General features: G+C 40.0%; 1 protein-coding gene across 1 annotated transcript in view; it reads right to left on the bottom strand.

Moving 5' to 3' along the window:
• LOC126092689 (uncharacterized) overlaps window positions 1-16,246 on the bottom strand; it is a 134,002-nt gene that overhangs the window by 19,471 nt on the left and 98,285 nt on the right. The window contains exon 11 of the mRNA XM_049908412.1: window positions 2,600-2,701. Coding sequence (XP_049764369.1) covers window positions 2,600-2,701 — 102 coding nt within the window. The remainder of the gene's footprint in view (window positions 1-2,599; window positions 2,702-16,246) is intronic.

Here is a 16,246-nt window from a genome sequence, read left to right as displayed (position 1 = left end):
TCTACATTATTTATTATTGTCTACATTTTAAATAACATTCTTAAGTGAATTTAGTAAAATAATTCTTTTTACTTGTGATTGGTCTTTGATGTATAAACCATACAGTCACCAGCAGATATCTAATCATAAAGTGGCAAATTTGCGATTAAAGAAATTTATTCTGTGACTCACTATACAGTTACAACCGGAAGTAACAGGTACAATGGAGAATTTGATTGTTTTTTAATTTAGCAAGCATATGTATTTCAACTAGGTGGTTTGGCTATTCAAGGGCTATTTGTCAGATCACCACCAGCATGGTGATCACCATCTGGCAGAGTCTGCTCACAACAAGAGACACTCCTCCTTCCCCCCACCCCCCCACCTCCTCACCCCTTCTCCACCCCTCCCCTCCCTTCTGCATGCTTTCTTCTACTTCTGTTACCCACTTCTTCCTGGCCTTCCCTTTCATCTCTGGAATTCCATCATCATCTCGTGCTTCTTCCTAGACACCTTTCCATCTATTCTCTTCACCAACTTATGACATTTTAATGTTCTTTCCTCAATCTTCTCTTGCAGGGTTCCTCATGTATCATCTCTGTGAACACTTTGTTCCTCACTTTTTCCATTGTTATTACACAGTATTTCTCAAAAACTTAATTTCACCTGCTTATACCTTACTTTTTTCCCCCTCTCATGCACCAGGTTTCTGCAGTGTAGATCAGAATTGGAATGTAATATGTTTGGTAGAAATGTCATCTAATTTTCAGGGACCTACTTCATTATGTATCACTCCTCTCACTCTCTCCAAGAGCTATCAGCTTGCCTTCCACATTCACTTTTTTTTGCCAATTCCCCCATTTTCCTGTATTGCATTCCAAAGATACTTGATGCTTTCCATCATGTTCAACCGCTCCCCCTCAGGGTTTTCTTTACTGTAAGTCTACACTTTTTTCCTTGTTGTGAATGCCAGCTCACACTTCCACAAATTAAATTTTAGGCAATACTCTACCATGCCCTCTTCCCAAATATACAACTGCTTCTGTACTTGCTAATCTCTCTTCCCCCACATCATTAAATTACCAGCAGACAACATTATTTCCATCCTGTCTCCTGCTTCTCTTGCCACTGGCATCATTATATTGCTGTGTGGCATAGTTGTTAACGTCACTGTCTGGCATGTTGTGGATCACCAGCAGTTATTTTTTATTTAGTATTTATCATTACTGGAATGTTCTTGAAATTTCATATTTGTGTATTTTAGGATATTTCATGTTTGGATAAATAACAGCCCTCTCCAGCCAAGAGTCCAGTTCTGTTCAGGCTGTACCTCTGTGTTTGTTATAAATCTACTTTCAGTGAGAAGTGTTGCCTTTCTAGGCGCTTCAGTCTGGAACCGCGCAACCGCTACGGTCGCAGGTTCGAATCCTGCCTCGGGCATGGATGTGTGTGATGTCCGTATGTTAGTTAGGTTTAAGTAGTTATAAGTTCTAGGGGACTGATGACCTCAGAAGTTAACTCCCACAGTGCTCAGAGCCATTTGTTGCCTTTCCCTGGCGAAGCTGCTTTCAGGTTTGGACTTGAGTATGGTTAAAATTTGACAATATCATCCTTTACCACTATTAAAAGTAACTTCCTTGTTTCAGACCATTTCTCTGCTTCAGCTATCCTCCCTCTCCCCTTCACTTCTCCACTCTTCTATACAATTTACACTTTCCTGGTTGAAATGTCTACCCCTTTCCTTCCAAGTACCTCCCAAAATTTATTTCTGACAGTGTTGCATGCTTTCTCACAATCCTATGTGACTCCCAAGTCCAAACCTTCTTCCAAACAAGGGAGATGGTCAATCGCATGACGTAGGGAGGCTATCTGTAGGTGTGAAGTTCTCTGTGCACCTGTGTCCTGTCACCATTACAGCAGCTGTGAAGAACCTAGGCACACACCACAAAGACACAGGAAGACTTGGGGTTGATCAAGGATGCTGGAAAACCATTGGAAAAAAGCAGGAATTAACAGCATGCCAAACAGATGGGAGACGCATGTGAGGATACTAAAAAAAGAATAGTGGATAAACAATTGAAACATTGTAAGAGCAACTGTAGGAGGAGAGTAACAGATCATCTGTTGCATAACCCAACTTTCAGCCAGGGCACCATCAGGTTGGATTTGATGAGACTCGAGCCGTGGCTGCCCCGAACTGATATTATGATGGGTTATACACAGAAGTGATAAGAATTATCAAACACACCGATAGTATGGATGGAAATAACATGTGCACCACTCTTTCATCACGGGGTGAGAGCAACAGTGAAAGACAGCAAACGACAACTTCCAATTGCACTCAAGGTTTTGAAAATGTGTGATGGCACGTATCTATGTAGGAAAACATAAATATAAAATTTTACTTCAGTCAGTAGTGGGCCAAGCCTTCAACTGGATTGTTGTAGGCCCTACAACTACTTTGAAAGGTGTTCTCCGAGAAATTCATTCAGCCACAACATAATACTCCAGATTATTTTAACAAACGTAACATTACTCTATTTCATTCACAGAACTTCTTACTAACATCTTGTATTAGAATGCACATACAATAGTTCTAATGTAACAAAATTAAACTTACCTTCAGAGACATCTGGAGCAGACAAGATATTTAGTGCAAGTACAACTTCAAGCAGCTTCATGAGTGATGGATTATTGTAATTCATTGTTTCACTCTTAGCACCTGCAATAATTAAAAATATTGCTGCACAATTTTAGTGTTATATTTACTATGAATAAGACTGAATCAAATAAGATAAAATTACCATTTGTAGCAAATTTGTTTTGTTATAAACAGTAACACATAAGGGCCAATATTCATACACACATCTCTACAACTAACAATTTGCTCTCATTTAAATAAGGCATTAAAATTATTTCACAGACCAAGTAATAAAACAGTAATGTGAAATGCCTGACAGGCAATACCAACATGCACGGGTTTGACAGACAGCACGGATCCTGACACAGGAGAGCACAGTTAGCGATTAGGTGGCATGCTGTAGCAGAAGGATATAGCACAGCCGAAGCACGAGTCCCTGTTACTGGAAGGGTCATCATCGTCATCATGATGTTTTCTGCTAAATTAGCAGGTCATTTTGTGTCTCCACTTCCTGTGATTCACACCTACCTTCTATAAAATTTGCAATATGAGCTGTCATCTATTCCATTACCCAGGATCTGAAACCTCTTCCCCCCTCATCTCCTCTCCCCATTTCTACTCCTCTAAGACAGTTTTTATAAGCCCCCCCTCACTTTTATTACCATATATACTCTAATAATCAGCGCATGTTTTTTCCCGAATTTTAGGACAAAAAAGTGGGGTGCGCGGATTATTCGAAACATTGTTGGTACTGCTCCGCCTCCAACAATACATCCCATTACACTATTGCATTGTTGCAGCCTCAGTCTGTGACACATCAGTAGCACATTAGGAGTGAAGTATTAATGTCTTCTAACTTGTTAATTATGGCTACAAGTTCTCGTGCACTGCTAAAGAAAAAGTGAAAATTATTGAAGGAGCCGAGAATATTGGAAACCGTGCAGCAGGAAGAAAGTACGACATGAGTGAGAATTGTATTCGCGACTGATGACAAAATAAAACGCAGTTTCAAGAAACTAATAGCAATCGCCGGGCATTTCGTGGCCAAAAAGCGAAGCATCCGGACCTCAAGAAAAGGCTCTGCGATTATGTAGATGAGAAGCAACAATACGGATGCACGGTGACGATTGAAATGTGCCAACTTAAAGCATTGTCTTTAGCCCCAAAGAACTAGGCATTACCAGTTTCAAAGCTAGCTGGGGCTCGCTATCAAGATTTTTCATCCGAAATGGTTTAGGATTCTGAAGGAAAACTACTATCGCTCAGCGGCTTCCAGGCAATTATGAGGAAAAAATAGTGAATTTTCATCGTTATGTGATAAATCTGGGCCGTAAACAGTCCTATATATTTTCGCAAATTGGTAATGCGGATCAAATGCCAGTCTATTTTGAGATGCCGCTCAACAAAACAGTGAACAGGAAAGGAGAATCCAGCATCATGATACGAACTGGTGGCAGTGAGAAACAAAGATGTACAGTGATGTGTGTAACTGGCGATGGACAAAAGCTACCACCTTACGTGATATTTAAAAGGAAAAGTATTCCGAAAATATCAGTAAAAGGCATACCAGTATTAGTGAGAGCGAATCCAAAAGGGTGGATGGACAATGAACTTATAATTGACTGGGTGACACATATTTGGCAATGTTGTCCTGATGCGTTACTGAATTTACGCAACATGTTGGTCCTGGACAGCTTCTGCAGACATACAACTAAGGAAGTGCGAGACAAATTACAAAAAGGGAAAACTGGAGACCTAACATCCATCCTACAACCACTAGATGTGTGTATAAATCAGCCATTCAAAGCTGCACTTAAACAGCGATATACGCAATGGATGGCTGATGAAAACCCTAAGTTCACACCTAGTGGAAAAATCAAACGGCTGGATTTGTCCCAGATTTGTGAATGGGTGAAAAGTGCATGGGACTCCATTCTGCAACCACTGGTGGAAAAATCCTTCAAAAAATGTGGAATCACAAATTCACTGGATGGAACAGAGGACGACGCTCTATGGGAAGATAGTGAAGACAACAATGATTCTCCCACTAGTGATGATGATGAAAGTGATGAATAGAGTGGTAAGAGAGGAAACGTACCGGTATTGACTAAAATATTTTATTGCACATACCGTATTAACAAATTCTTAAACAAGATAATTCACATATCTTTTTATGCTCCTGGCTGGTGGTGATAATGTTCCCCGGCCGCCCGCCCGTCTAATGGGCCAAACCAGTAGTTATTATACATACTTTTGAATACATCATAACGTTGGAACAATTTTTTTTTAAATAAAATAAATTAAAGCAAAAAATACTTTTCCCCCCCTCTTCCTCAAAATTGGGGTGTGCAGATTATTCGAGGGTGTGGATTATTCGGGTATATACGGTACATTCAGTAATTACATTACATTTCCTCTCTCTCTCTCTCTCTCTCTCTCTCTCTCTCTCCATTTTCTATTCTGTTCATCCCAATTAATCCTTTCCACCACCCACCATGTCCACAAATCAAAACCCTCCACTTCACCCTGCTCGACCTTTCTTCCTCCATGTCCACATTTCAGCACTGTGCAGGACATGCTGTACAAAAATTTTTAGTAGTCTTTCTCCTGAAATATTTGTCCATTTTACTGCAGAAAATTCTCCATTTCTTATAAAATGCCTTTTTGTCAGTGCTGTCCTGGTTTTAATTTCTGCACTGGTCTAACCATCAGTTTCTATCCTGCTTGCCAAGTATTTAATGCTTTGAATGTGTTCTACTATTTCTCCACTCCACATTCTTTCCCTTTTTATCCAACCCCTCCCCTCAAGTGAAGTCACTTTTGTTTTCTTTGTATTTACTTTCATTCCCTAAATCATTCCTTTACCTTCATTGGCTCTCACTGTACACTGTAATTCTCATTCATCTGTTGCTAGAAGGCAGGGCAAGAAGGCAACTGCAATCACTGCAGACCTGTGAGGACCAAGCTCAGGGTGGTTTCCAGTTAAAAGATTAACAGGCTCCATTCACGCTAGTACAGCTGTTGAGAGCACCTCCATCGCTGATTCTATTTTTTCTTAAACTGGACGGCTTTGATGAAAACTGCAACAGTCATTCTCCCAGTTAACCGAAGAAAATGGGGATTTCTATTTCTGTCCTAGTCAGTTGTCAGAATTTGTGGAAATACCAGAAATGTTTGATGTCACTGATCGATGCAGTATGTTTTCCCTGCCAGACAAAATGCGCAGTGTGGGCCACCAAGCAATTTGGGATTTCCACTGCTAATCCATGGGCAGGTGCATTTGAGTAAAGGGCCCTAATGTTTCTAGGTTCTTGATTCAGCAACCCAGTCAGGCGTGAAGTACAAAGGCAGTCTCTGGTCTGCATCTGATGCTATCAGAGCTTGTGATCTGTTATATGCTATGGTTAAATGGATTATAAATACTCTCTGGTGCCAAAAAAAGAAAACCTAGGCGACAACAACCTATAAGAGCAGTTGCAGCCATAGGGTTCATCAATTGTTTCAGTGAATGTACAGTGGGATGTGAAAGAATGTAGTGTTACTAAAGGTTCATCAGTTGATAATGCTGAAGAATCTTATGTTTTGTGCTGATGACAGTGTTCCAGTAACGGAAATAGCTAATAATAACACAGGTCTGCAAAAAAAATATTTTTTGAAATTTGATAACTGACTTATATGTACTTTTCAGCACTGATTTCAAAAATGCAATCCATTTTTTTCTATCACGTCAGATTTTCTCACAGATTTTGGGTATAATAACAAAATTTAAGCAATTTATCACATTTCTTCAAACATTATAAAATTTTATTTTATTTATAAATCATGTTCTAAACTACATTTCCAGTACACTTCCATTTTTCTTTAAGCTTGTAAGTCCTTATAATAACACTTTCGCTTTCTGTCGAAGCTTCTTTTATTGATTTTCCGGCTGTGAAATCATTGAGGATCATCTATTTTATCATCTAGCACCAGTCCGCTATCAAGTTGACATTCCCATCTTCCTTGATATCTTCTTTCCATTTCTTTGATATCTTGGTGGAATCTTTCGGTCTGCTCTTCATTTACATCACCAAGGTTTGCAGGGAAGTAGTCACGATGTGAGTGCTCTTGTTACGGCCCAGATTCTTAAAGTTGTTGAGCATGTCTGTGACGATTGTCTTGTAATATGGATCTATTGTGTTACCTAGGACACCGGTAACAACTAATTTAAAAGATGTTCAAGCTGCCTTTTCTTTTGTTTCCATTTTGTCCACAAAGTTGGGATCTGTCATTAGTTTTCTAATGTCTGCTCTGACAAAGATTCCTTCCTTTAGCTTTGCCTGGGATAAACCAGCAAACTGTCCATGAAGATATCTGAAACACTCCCCTTCTTTTGGCAATGCCTTACCAGATTGTTTCATCAGCCCCAACTTAATGTGAAGTGGTGGAAGCAATACCTTTTTGGGATTCACAAGGCTTTTCCTCTCAACATTTTTAACCTCTACCGGTAAGGTTTTTCTCAAGGGCCAACCTTTTTTTATGTAGTGTTGCTTTCTGTCTTTACTGCCCCATTCACAGAGAAGCCAAGGGAACTTTGTATAGCCACTCTGATAACCAAGCAGCTTGAAATCACTTTTAAATCACCACATAGTGTCCATTTGTGGTCTGAATAGCAGAGTTTCCTTAAAACCAGTTCAAGGTTTTCATAAGATTCTTTTAAGTGAACCGAGTGTCCAACTGGTATAGAAGCATACTTATTGCCATTGTGTAGAAGTACGGCTTTAAGGCTTCTTTTTGAAGAATCAATAAAAAGTCTCCACTCATCAGGAAAATATTCTATTTTGAAACGTGCCATAAGTCCAGGAACATCACAGCAAAACACCAGGTCACCTTCTTGAGGGAAGAAAAATACAAACTCCTTTTCCCACAATCGATACCAAGAGAAGGATGTACCCGGACCCAACATCTTTCAATCTAGATCCTAAAAACTCTGCCAATTCTTTCGAACGGCCTAGGTCTCTAACCAAATCTTTCAGTTCAGATTGTGAGAATGGAATGGGATCGGTTGTGCCAGGAGCATAGCAATCTCTGTCTTCTTCACTATCACCTTGCTGAGCCAATGGCTCATAATCATCTGTATCATCCAAAGAATCTGGAGGAGAGGCTATTGGTACTTCAGGTCCATGAGGAACAGGGCGAATGGCTGATTGAATGTTAGGGTAACAAATATCCTTTTTGTTTTTCAAATTGAAACCTCATGTATGTTGCAAGAACAAAAATAGCAGTCATCACTATGATTTTTGGGCTCCCTCCAAACCATTCGTATTCCAAAACATAAGGACTGCTTTTTACATTGAAACCATTGCCTCCGTTCTTCAACACACATTGAAAAAATTTTGTACGGGGCCCAAGGCTTCTCTTGATCACCTAACTTTATGTCAAAATAGGTGAAATACACTTTTCAACAAATCAGAAATGTTTCTTTGTTGCTTTTTAACAGTATAGTTACCACAAATGTGGCAGAAGCAATCTGGCGAGTTCATACATCCTTTGGTAGCCATTGTCCATTGTCCATAAAATAACTTCACAACACAAGAAAACAGTCACTACTTTAAACCACTAGTAAACAACAACAAGTACACAGCACAGAGTGAAGAGGTACTGTGAACTGAAGGACAATAGCAGAAGCTCACTGCTTGGTGATGGCGGGGAAGAGGTAGTGCAACAGACAGGCACTGACATGAAAATACTGCTGGTTTCTCCTAATTACTCTCTTTTTATGTATATCTAGTATAAAAACGGCTAAATAACAGTTTATGGAGATCCTAAAAACCAAAATTCAAATTCACTGGAGTGCTGAAATATCGGAGAAAGCTAAAACTAGACAAGGAGTTTGTGAAATAACCGTACATGATGGAATTTTTTCACTATTTATCCCAAAATCAGCATTGAAACTACTATAAAAATCACTTAATAAATTTGAAACAATTTTTATGTTGCAGACCTGTGTAATGTTACTGCACAGCAAACTGGTGCATGCCAAGATCTCAAAGATGAAACAAAATCATCTAAGAAAGGTAACGGCTTTCAAGTTGTCAATGATCTTACAGATTCAGGAACCTGGCCAGTTACTATAAATGATAATTTTAGGATAAGAGCAATTATGAATGGTCCACAAGACATCAATGTAAAAATGTCACATTTCCTGCGGGTAGTGAGACAAGAAGGTGATTTATTGTTTCTCATTGCTTCTGTCATCTTTCAAATGATGAAAAATTTTAGGAAACGTGGCTTGCACATTCTAAAAAAAAGATGCTGTGGTATTGTTTTTGTTGTGTTGTGTTTTGTTCAATTTGAGTGGTATCACTATCACAAGAAGTGGTTTAAGAGACTGGCAAAGCTTGTCCAAAGTTCTCTCTAACCAAGTACAGTCCTACAATCATATTACTGAAATGCTCAACTGGAAAGAGCTTTTGCAGAGAATTAAAAACTCAAAATTAATTGATCAGGCAACTCAAAATCAAACTGATCAGGAAGAAATGAGGTGGAGATGAGTTTTGTTAAGGTTATTATACTACATACCCATGGCATACCACTTGTAGACTATAGGGGACACACTTACAACAACGAGAGCAATGTGAAGAGCAAGAAGAGTGGTAACGAGCTTGTATCATCGAAGAAAATCTAAGATCTCATTATATGCCTTGTTGTGCTCATAGGTCGAACTTGGTTATTAATGAAGGAGTTATATCATCTATAATTGTGCCTTTTTTATATAGTTCACAGATTGTTCACATTAACTTTTGCCATTGGGAAGGACTTGAAATAATGTAAACATGACTCTGAAACCACTGTGTGATACCAGATGGGAGGCCAGGACTGGAAGTATTCAGGTTATAAGATCAGAGCCTAATAACATAAGACTTGCGTTAACAGAGTTAAGGGACACAACCAAAAATGATTCAATGTGTTTCATTGAAGTATCTAGTCTCTTGCAAGAAATCTCAAAATTTAATTTTTCTTTGTGTGCCGCGATGTGGCATAATGTGCTCTGCCATATCAACAGAGTCAATAAAGCAGTTCAGCTAGAAGATAACCAATTAGACACTATAGTAAAATTTATAAAATCAACTCTTCGTGATACTGAAGAACATACACTCCTGGAAATGGAAAAAAGAACACATTGACACCAGTGTGTCAGACCCACCATACTTGCTCCGGACACTGCGAGAGGGCTGTACAAGCAATGATCACACGCACGGCACAGCGGACACACCAGGAACCGCGGTGTTGGCCGTCGAATGGTGCTAGCTGCGCAGCATTTGTGCACCGCCGCCGTCAGTGTCAGCCAGTTTGCCGTGGCATACGGAGCTCCATCGCAGTCTTTAACACTGGTAGCATGCCGCGACAGTGTGGACGTGAACCGTATGTGCAGTTGACGGACTTTGAGCGAGGGTGTATAGTGGGCATGCGGGAGGCCGGGTGGACGTACCGCCGAATTGCTCAACACGTGGGGCGTGAGGTCTCCACAGTACATCGATGTTGTCGCCAGTGGTCGGCGGAAGGTGCACGTGCCCGTCGACCTGGGACCGGACCGCAGCGACGCACGGATGCACGCCAAGACCGTAGGATCCTACGCAGTGCCGTAGGGGACCGCACCGCCACTTCCCAGCAAATTAGGGACACTGTTGCTCCTGGGGTATCGGCGAGGACCATTTGCAACCGTCTCCATGAAGCTGGGCTACGGTCCCGCACACCGTTAGGCCGTCTTCCACTCATGCCCCAACATCGTGCAGCCCGCCTCCAGTGGTGTCGCGACAGGCGTGAATGGAGGGACGTATGGAGACGTGTCGTCTTCAGCGATGAGAGTCGCTTCTGCCTTGGTGCCAATGATGGTCGTATGCGTGTTTGGCGCCGTGCAGGTGAGTGCCACAATCAGGACTGCATACGACCGAGGCACACAGGGCCAACACCCGGCATCATGGTGTGGGGAGCGATCTCCTACACTGGCCGTACACCACTGGTGATCGTCGAGGGGACACTGAATACTGCACGGTACATCCAAACCGTCATCGAACTCATCGTTCTGCCATTCCTAGACCGGCAAGGGAACTTGCTGTTCCAACAGGACAATGCACGTCCGCATGTATCCTGTGCCACCCAAAGTGCTCTAGAAGGTGTAAGTCAACTACCCTGGCCAGCAAGATCTCCGGATCTGTCCCCCATTGAGCATGTTTGGGACTGGATGAAGCGTCGTCTCACGCGGTCTGCACGTCCAGCACGAACGCTGGTCCAACTGAGGTGCCAGGTGGAAATAGCATGGCAAGCTGTTCCACAGGACTACATCCAGCATCTCTACGATCGTCTCCATGGGAGAATAGCAGCCTGCATTGCTGCGAAAGGTGGATATACACTGTACTAGTGCCGACATTGTGCATGCTCTGTTGCCTGTGTCTATGTGCCTGTGGTTCTGTCAGTGTGATCATGTGATGTATCTGACCCCAGGAATGTGTCAATAAAGTTTCCCCTTCCTGGGACAATGAATTCACGGTGTTCTTATTTCAATTTCCAGGAGTGTAGAACCAGCAGTTTTGAAAAGGTTAACCAAGAAATGGAGGAATTAGTTGCATCTTTAGCGAATGTTGCCGGGCTAACAGAACCCAGTATTAAAAGGCAGGTTTCTTAAGGATGAACTCATTCCAGGGGAAGAAAATTGCTTTAGGGTAAATCACTACTACATTTTGGCAGACACCATTATCGCATCTCTGAAGCAAATATTAACTGCTGTGACATGAACTTGGCAACAAAGAAATATGATCTCAACAGAGAATGTTGCAGAAACTTTGAGAGACCTTAAAATGCATTTAGATGCCATAAATTCAAACAACTTGCAAACAAATTGGAACTGTGCCCCTTGTGCCTCCACATACTGCAAACACGTTTAGAACTAGTTCAGTACATCTTCGAAATGGACTTGCAAGAAGCTTTTCCAAAATGCCATGTCAGTGTCTGTGGCTTCTGCAGAACATAGCTTTTTCAAGTTAAAGATAATTAAAAACTCAGATCTTCACCGAGCAACAAGCAACTGAGAGGTCTTGCCATAATAGCAGTGTAAAGAAGGATTGCACTTTCGCTTGAGACAGAGAAACTGGTAAATGTCTTTACCACTCAAAAAGCAAGAAAAGTGAAGATTTAAGGGAGTAATTTTTAAAGTAAGACAATGTAAAATGCAGGATAGAATAATGACATCAAATCTAAATCAGTGAAACTTATTTCTGAAATGCTCACAGACATCAAATCAAAAGTAAAGTTTCAGGGTGAAATATCAAAGGCATAAAAACAAGTGTAAGGCAAGGTGGTAGCCTGTCTCCACTCCTCTATAACTGCATACTAGAGTAAATAGTATGAGAATGGAAACAATAACTAAAAGAACAGAAACTATCCGACTGTGAACTAAAAAAAAAAAGTATTGAAATTCACTGTTTAACATCTGTGAATGAGTTTGCCATTCTTTCTGAAAACCTAACAAATGCTAGAATACAAATCAACCTCTTGGAAGAAATAGCCAACAAAGAAGTTTTAAGAATATCTGTAGAAAAAATAAAATTTACGACAAATATAAAAAAAATTCCGGAATCCCTAGCAACAGATAATGGCCAGATAAGGAGGATAAATAAATTTAAATATCTGGGAGAAATTATCCAAGAAAATGGCTTAGAAAAATTCACTGTAGAAGACAGAGTGCATAAAATGGAGATTAGTAGAACCAGAATGTCTCTATGCAAGTGAATGTTTAGTACTGAACTACAAATTACACAAACATGAAGTCCTAGAAAGAAAAATCATTCAAAAAATACTTGGGCCACCAAAAAATACAGAGGTATGGAAATTAAGAAGCAATGAAGAAGTTTATTGCAACATAGAAAACATAAAGGAAACACTATGAAAGAGGTGATTGCTGTTTTTTGGACACTTATACAGAATGAACGGCAACAGGTTAACCAAACAGATTTTTAAATATCTTTGGGAGAAGAAGTCAACAATAGCCTGGATTCAAGAATTTAGTAAAGATTTGGAAAGAAACAACATAAGTGAAAAAGATGTAACAGAGAGATATTTTCAAGAGGAAAGTGTTAAAAATGGAAGGATTCCACTGCAGGAGGCAGAAGAAGACAAGGTCAAAGTGGTCCAAGGAGAGAAAAAGGATACATAGTTACAAGATGAAAGAATACTGGAGTAAAGAGAAAGAACAACGTAGAAGGAAGCATTAAAATTAGTGCATGGTCCTTAGATGACCCAAAGAAAGAAATAAAGAAAAATATTATGAAAAGAATAGTTGCAACTCACTATGTAGTGGAGATGCTGAGTTGTAGATAAGCACCTATCTGCGATTCGGCATTTCCACTCTATGATGAGTAGCAATAATCCTTTACATAATATTGTTAATTTTTAAAATAATGCTTTTACAATTACGTAGGCTTTTCCCTGTTTTACTTATCATTAGACAGAATCTATTTCATCATATGACTAATTTTGTAAGGTTTTAGCAGTGCATGTAAAAGTTATTGCTACTATGTCAGCCAATTTTTCCAAATGTGAAAACTATTTTGACAAATGTAAGCATGACCTTTCTGAAATATTTGGAAAAAATATTTAGTAATTTATTATAACAAACAAAACTAAAATCAGTTCAGAATTGGCTCAGTATTACTGTAATACCACACACACACCTAATAAATTTTTAGATTCCTGTTTTTCCAGTTCTGTTGGGTCTTAGTTTTAGGTGCACGTTCATTCATATTAGTATATTTTTGGTGCATACTTTCCTTGTTTCAGTGTATACTTCATGTATTTTGTGCAAGTTTTAATGTCTCCTAAGTGCTTAAATTTAACATGGCAAAGATGAACTGGTAATCTAGCAGCAGCAACACCACCATCTGTTTGCATTACACAAAAAAAGATGAATGGCGATATTGTGAAATCTACACCATCTAGTATTCTTACAACTCAAGATTACCATGCTACACTCTATATAAAAAATAAGTGAATGCATTTTTATAAACAAGTACTAGATTACCCACGATTTTACAAGGACTTACCACGTGAAGTTGCCGGTAGACTAGTAATGAATATACCCCTGGCTCTTTTGCATATAGATTCAAAGAATCCTCAGTCTGTGAATTTCATCAAAACTGTTTGAGGTGCAAACACACACACACACACACACACACACACACACACACACACACACACACACACACACACACACACACCTGAAACAGCGAGAACCCCAGACTTCACATGTGGCCCCAAAATTCCTTAAACCGACCCTGCCAGAAAGACCATGTAATCTACATCTACATCGTACTCCGCAAGCCACCTAATTGTGTGTGGCGGAGGGTACTTTCAGTACCACTAGCTCACTATCTGATTCCTCCAACCCTGTTCCACTCGCGAATAGTGTGTGGGAAGAATGATTGTTGGTAAGCCTCTGTATTGGCTCTAATTTCTCTAATTTTCTCCTCGTGGTCAATACGCGAGATGTATGTGGCAGGAAGTAATATGTTGTCTGACTCCTCCTGAAAAGTGCTATCCCCAAATTTCAGTAGTAAATCTCTGTGATGCACAATGTCATTCTTGTAATGTCTGCCAATGGAGTTTGTTTAGCATGTCCGTAATGCTCTAATGCCAGCTAAACGATCCGGTGATGAAACACACCGCTCTTCGTTGGATCTTCTCTATCTCCTCTATCAGTCCTACCCGATAGGGATCCCAGACAGATGTACAATACTGAAGAATTGGGCGAAAAAGTGCCTTATAAGCCACTTTTTCATGGATGAGTTACATTTCCTTAAGATTCTTCCGATGAAGAATCTGTGTCTTGTGTCTGCTTTTCCCACTATCTGTTTTATATGGTCATTCCACTTAAGGTCGCTCTGGATAGTTACGCCCAGATATTTTACGGCAGACGCTGTCTTGAGCTGTTTGTCGTCAATAGTGTGGCTGTACAGTAGTGGATTTCTTTTCCTATGAATGCACACTATGTTACATATATTTACATTCAGGGTCAACTGCCAGAGTCTGCACCATTCATCAATTCTCTGCAGGTTGTTCTGAAAATTCTTATTATCTTCTGGCGTTGCTACTTTGGTATAAACAACTGCATCATCTGTGAATAGCCTTAAAGAGGATCCAATGCTTTCTACTAGATCATTTATATATATAACGGTCCTATCACATTACCCTGTGGTACTCCAGATATTACCTTTACATCTGTTGATTTAGTTCCATTACGAGCGACGTGTTGAGTTCTATCTGCAAGAAAGTCTTGAATCCAATCACAGGTCTGCTCTGATACTGCAAACCTCAAATATCATATTCTTCTTCTTCTTCTTCTTCTTCTTCAATTTTTACCTTGCCACCTAGTGGGCAGTAGTCAGTCATATTTTCTAAGTGTGAGCTGAAAAGCGCAGGAAACCAACAACAGCCTTGTCACACTCCTTTACCTAATTCTATCCTGTTGATGAGTCATCTGGGTTTCCCTCATTGTAGCTATTCCAACTCACATTATTAAAAGTCTTTTCACAGTCTAGAAAACACATATACAGCTCTCTTCCCATTTCAACAAAACTCTTCAGCAAAGTTCACAAATGCACCAGTGCAGTCTCCAACAGTCAGTCTTTCCTACTCACCCCATCTGGTAAGTCTTCTCTGACCAAGGTTCCAGGTGACTTCTCGAAACTCTTCCCATTTTGTAAAGCTCACCAGTACTTTTCCTCCGTCCTTCTCACTTCCCCTTCCCCACTGGCTCCGAAGCTTGTAGATTTACTTAACCTCCATATATGTTTTCTCCTGCTGCCACTTGGTGAGTAGATCTTTTATTTATCCAATTACATTACATTTTCTGAAATTGATTATTTTTGTTGATACATCAATTATTTATTTCATTTTTCCAGGTTTCAACATTGTTCATATACTCTGAGCCACTACTGCCAAATTTTTTATGCTTTTCCGTAGCAAAAGTAGTATTCTGTATCTCCCATCTATTATCTGAAGCTCTTATTGATGTTTCATAATATGATGTTTTTTACAGTGAAGAGGTTTACTGGCCCCATATCTAACCCCCCATCCTGGAGGACTTCGATTTCTGTAGGGTTTACTCCCCTGTGAAGGTTGCCTTCTCTAAATCTTTTGAGACTTCCTTGCCCTATGATATTGGGCACTCTTTGTCTGGCTCCTCCCACAGGAAATCACCTTATCAAAGACACTTTCAGTGTTCGATGGGAGAGTTTGTGCTTCAATGAAGCTGATGGCTAGTGTAGCTGCCAGCAGGGCCAACCAAGCCAGGCAGGCCGTGGCATAGAAGCCACTTGTTCTGCTGGTCTTTATTTTGCAACACATTCAGCTGCAGTGTGGCCATCACTCGCAAATCCTGTCCTGTACACTCCACAAGAAACGAGAGGCTACAGGAGCAAAAAATGAGTCGATTTAAGCATCAAAAATTACAAATGGCCACTGCAAGCTTTTTTTTTTTTTTTAAGTTATATTACCAACCAAGGTTAACAGAAGAGATACTGAATTTAATTGATGAAAGGAGAAAATACTAAAATGCAATAAATGAATCAGGCAACAAGGAATAAAAATGTC

Source organism: Schistocerca cancellata, chromosome 7, assembly GCF_023864275.1.
Source record: "Schistocerca cancellata isolate TAMUIC-IGC-003103 chromosome 7, iqSchCanc2.1, whole genome shotgun sequence".
Lineage (NCBI taxonomy): Eukaryota > Metazoa > Arthropoda > Insecta > Orthoptera > Acrididae > Schistocerca > Schistocerca cancellata.
Note: the sequence above shows the minus strand (reverse complement) of the source record. Positions and strands in the feature narration are given on the sequence as shown.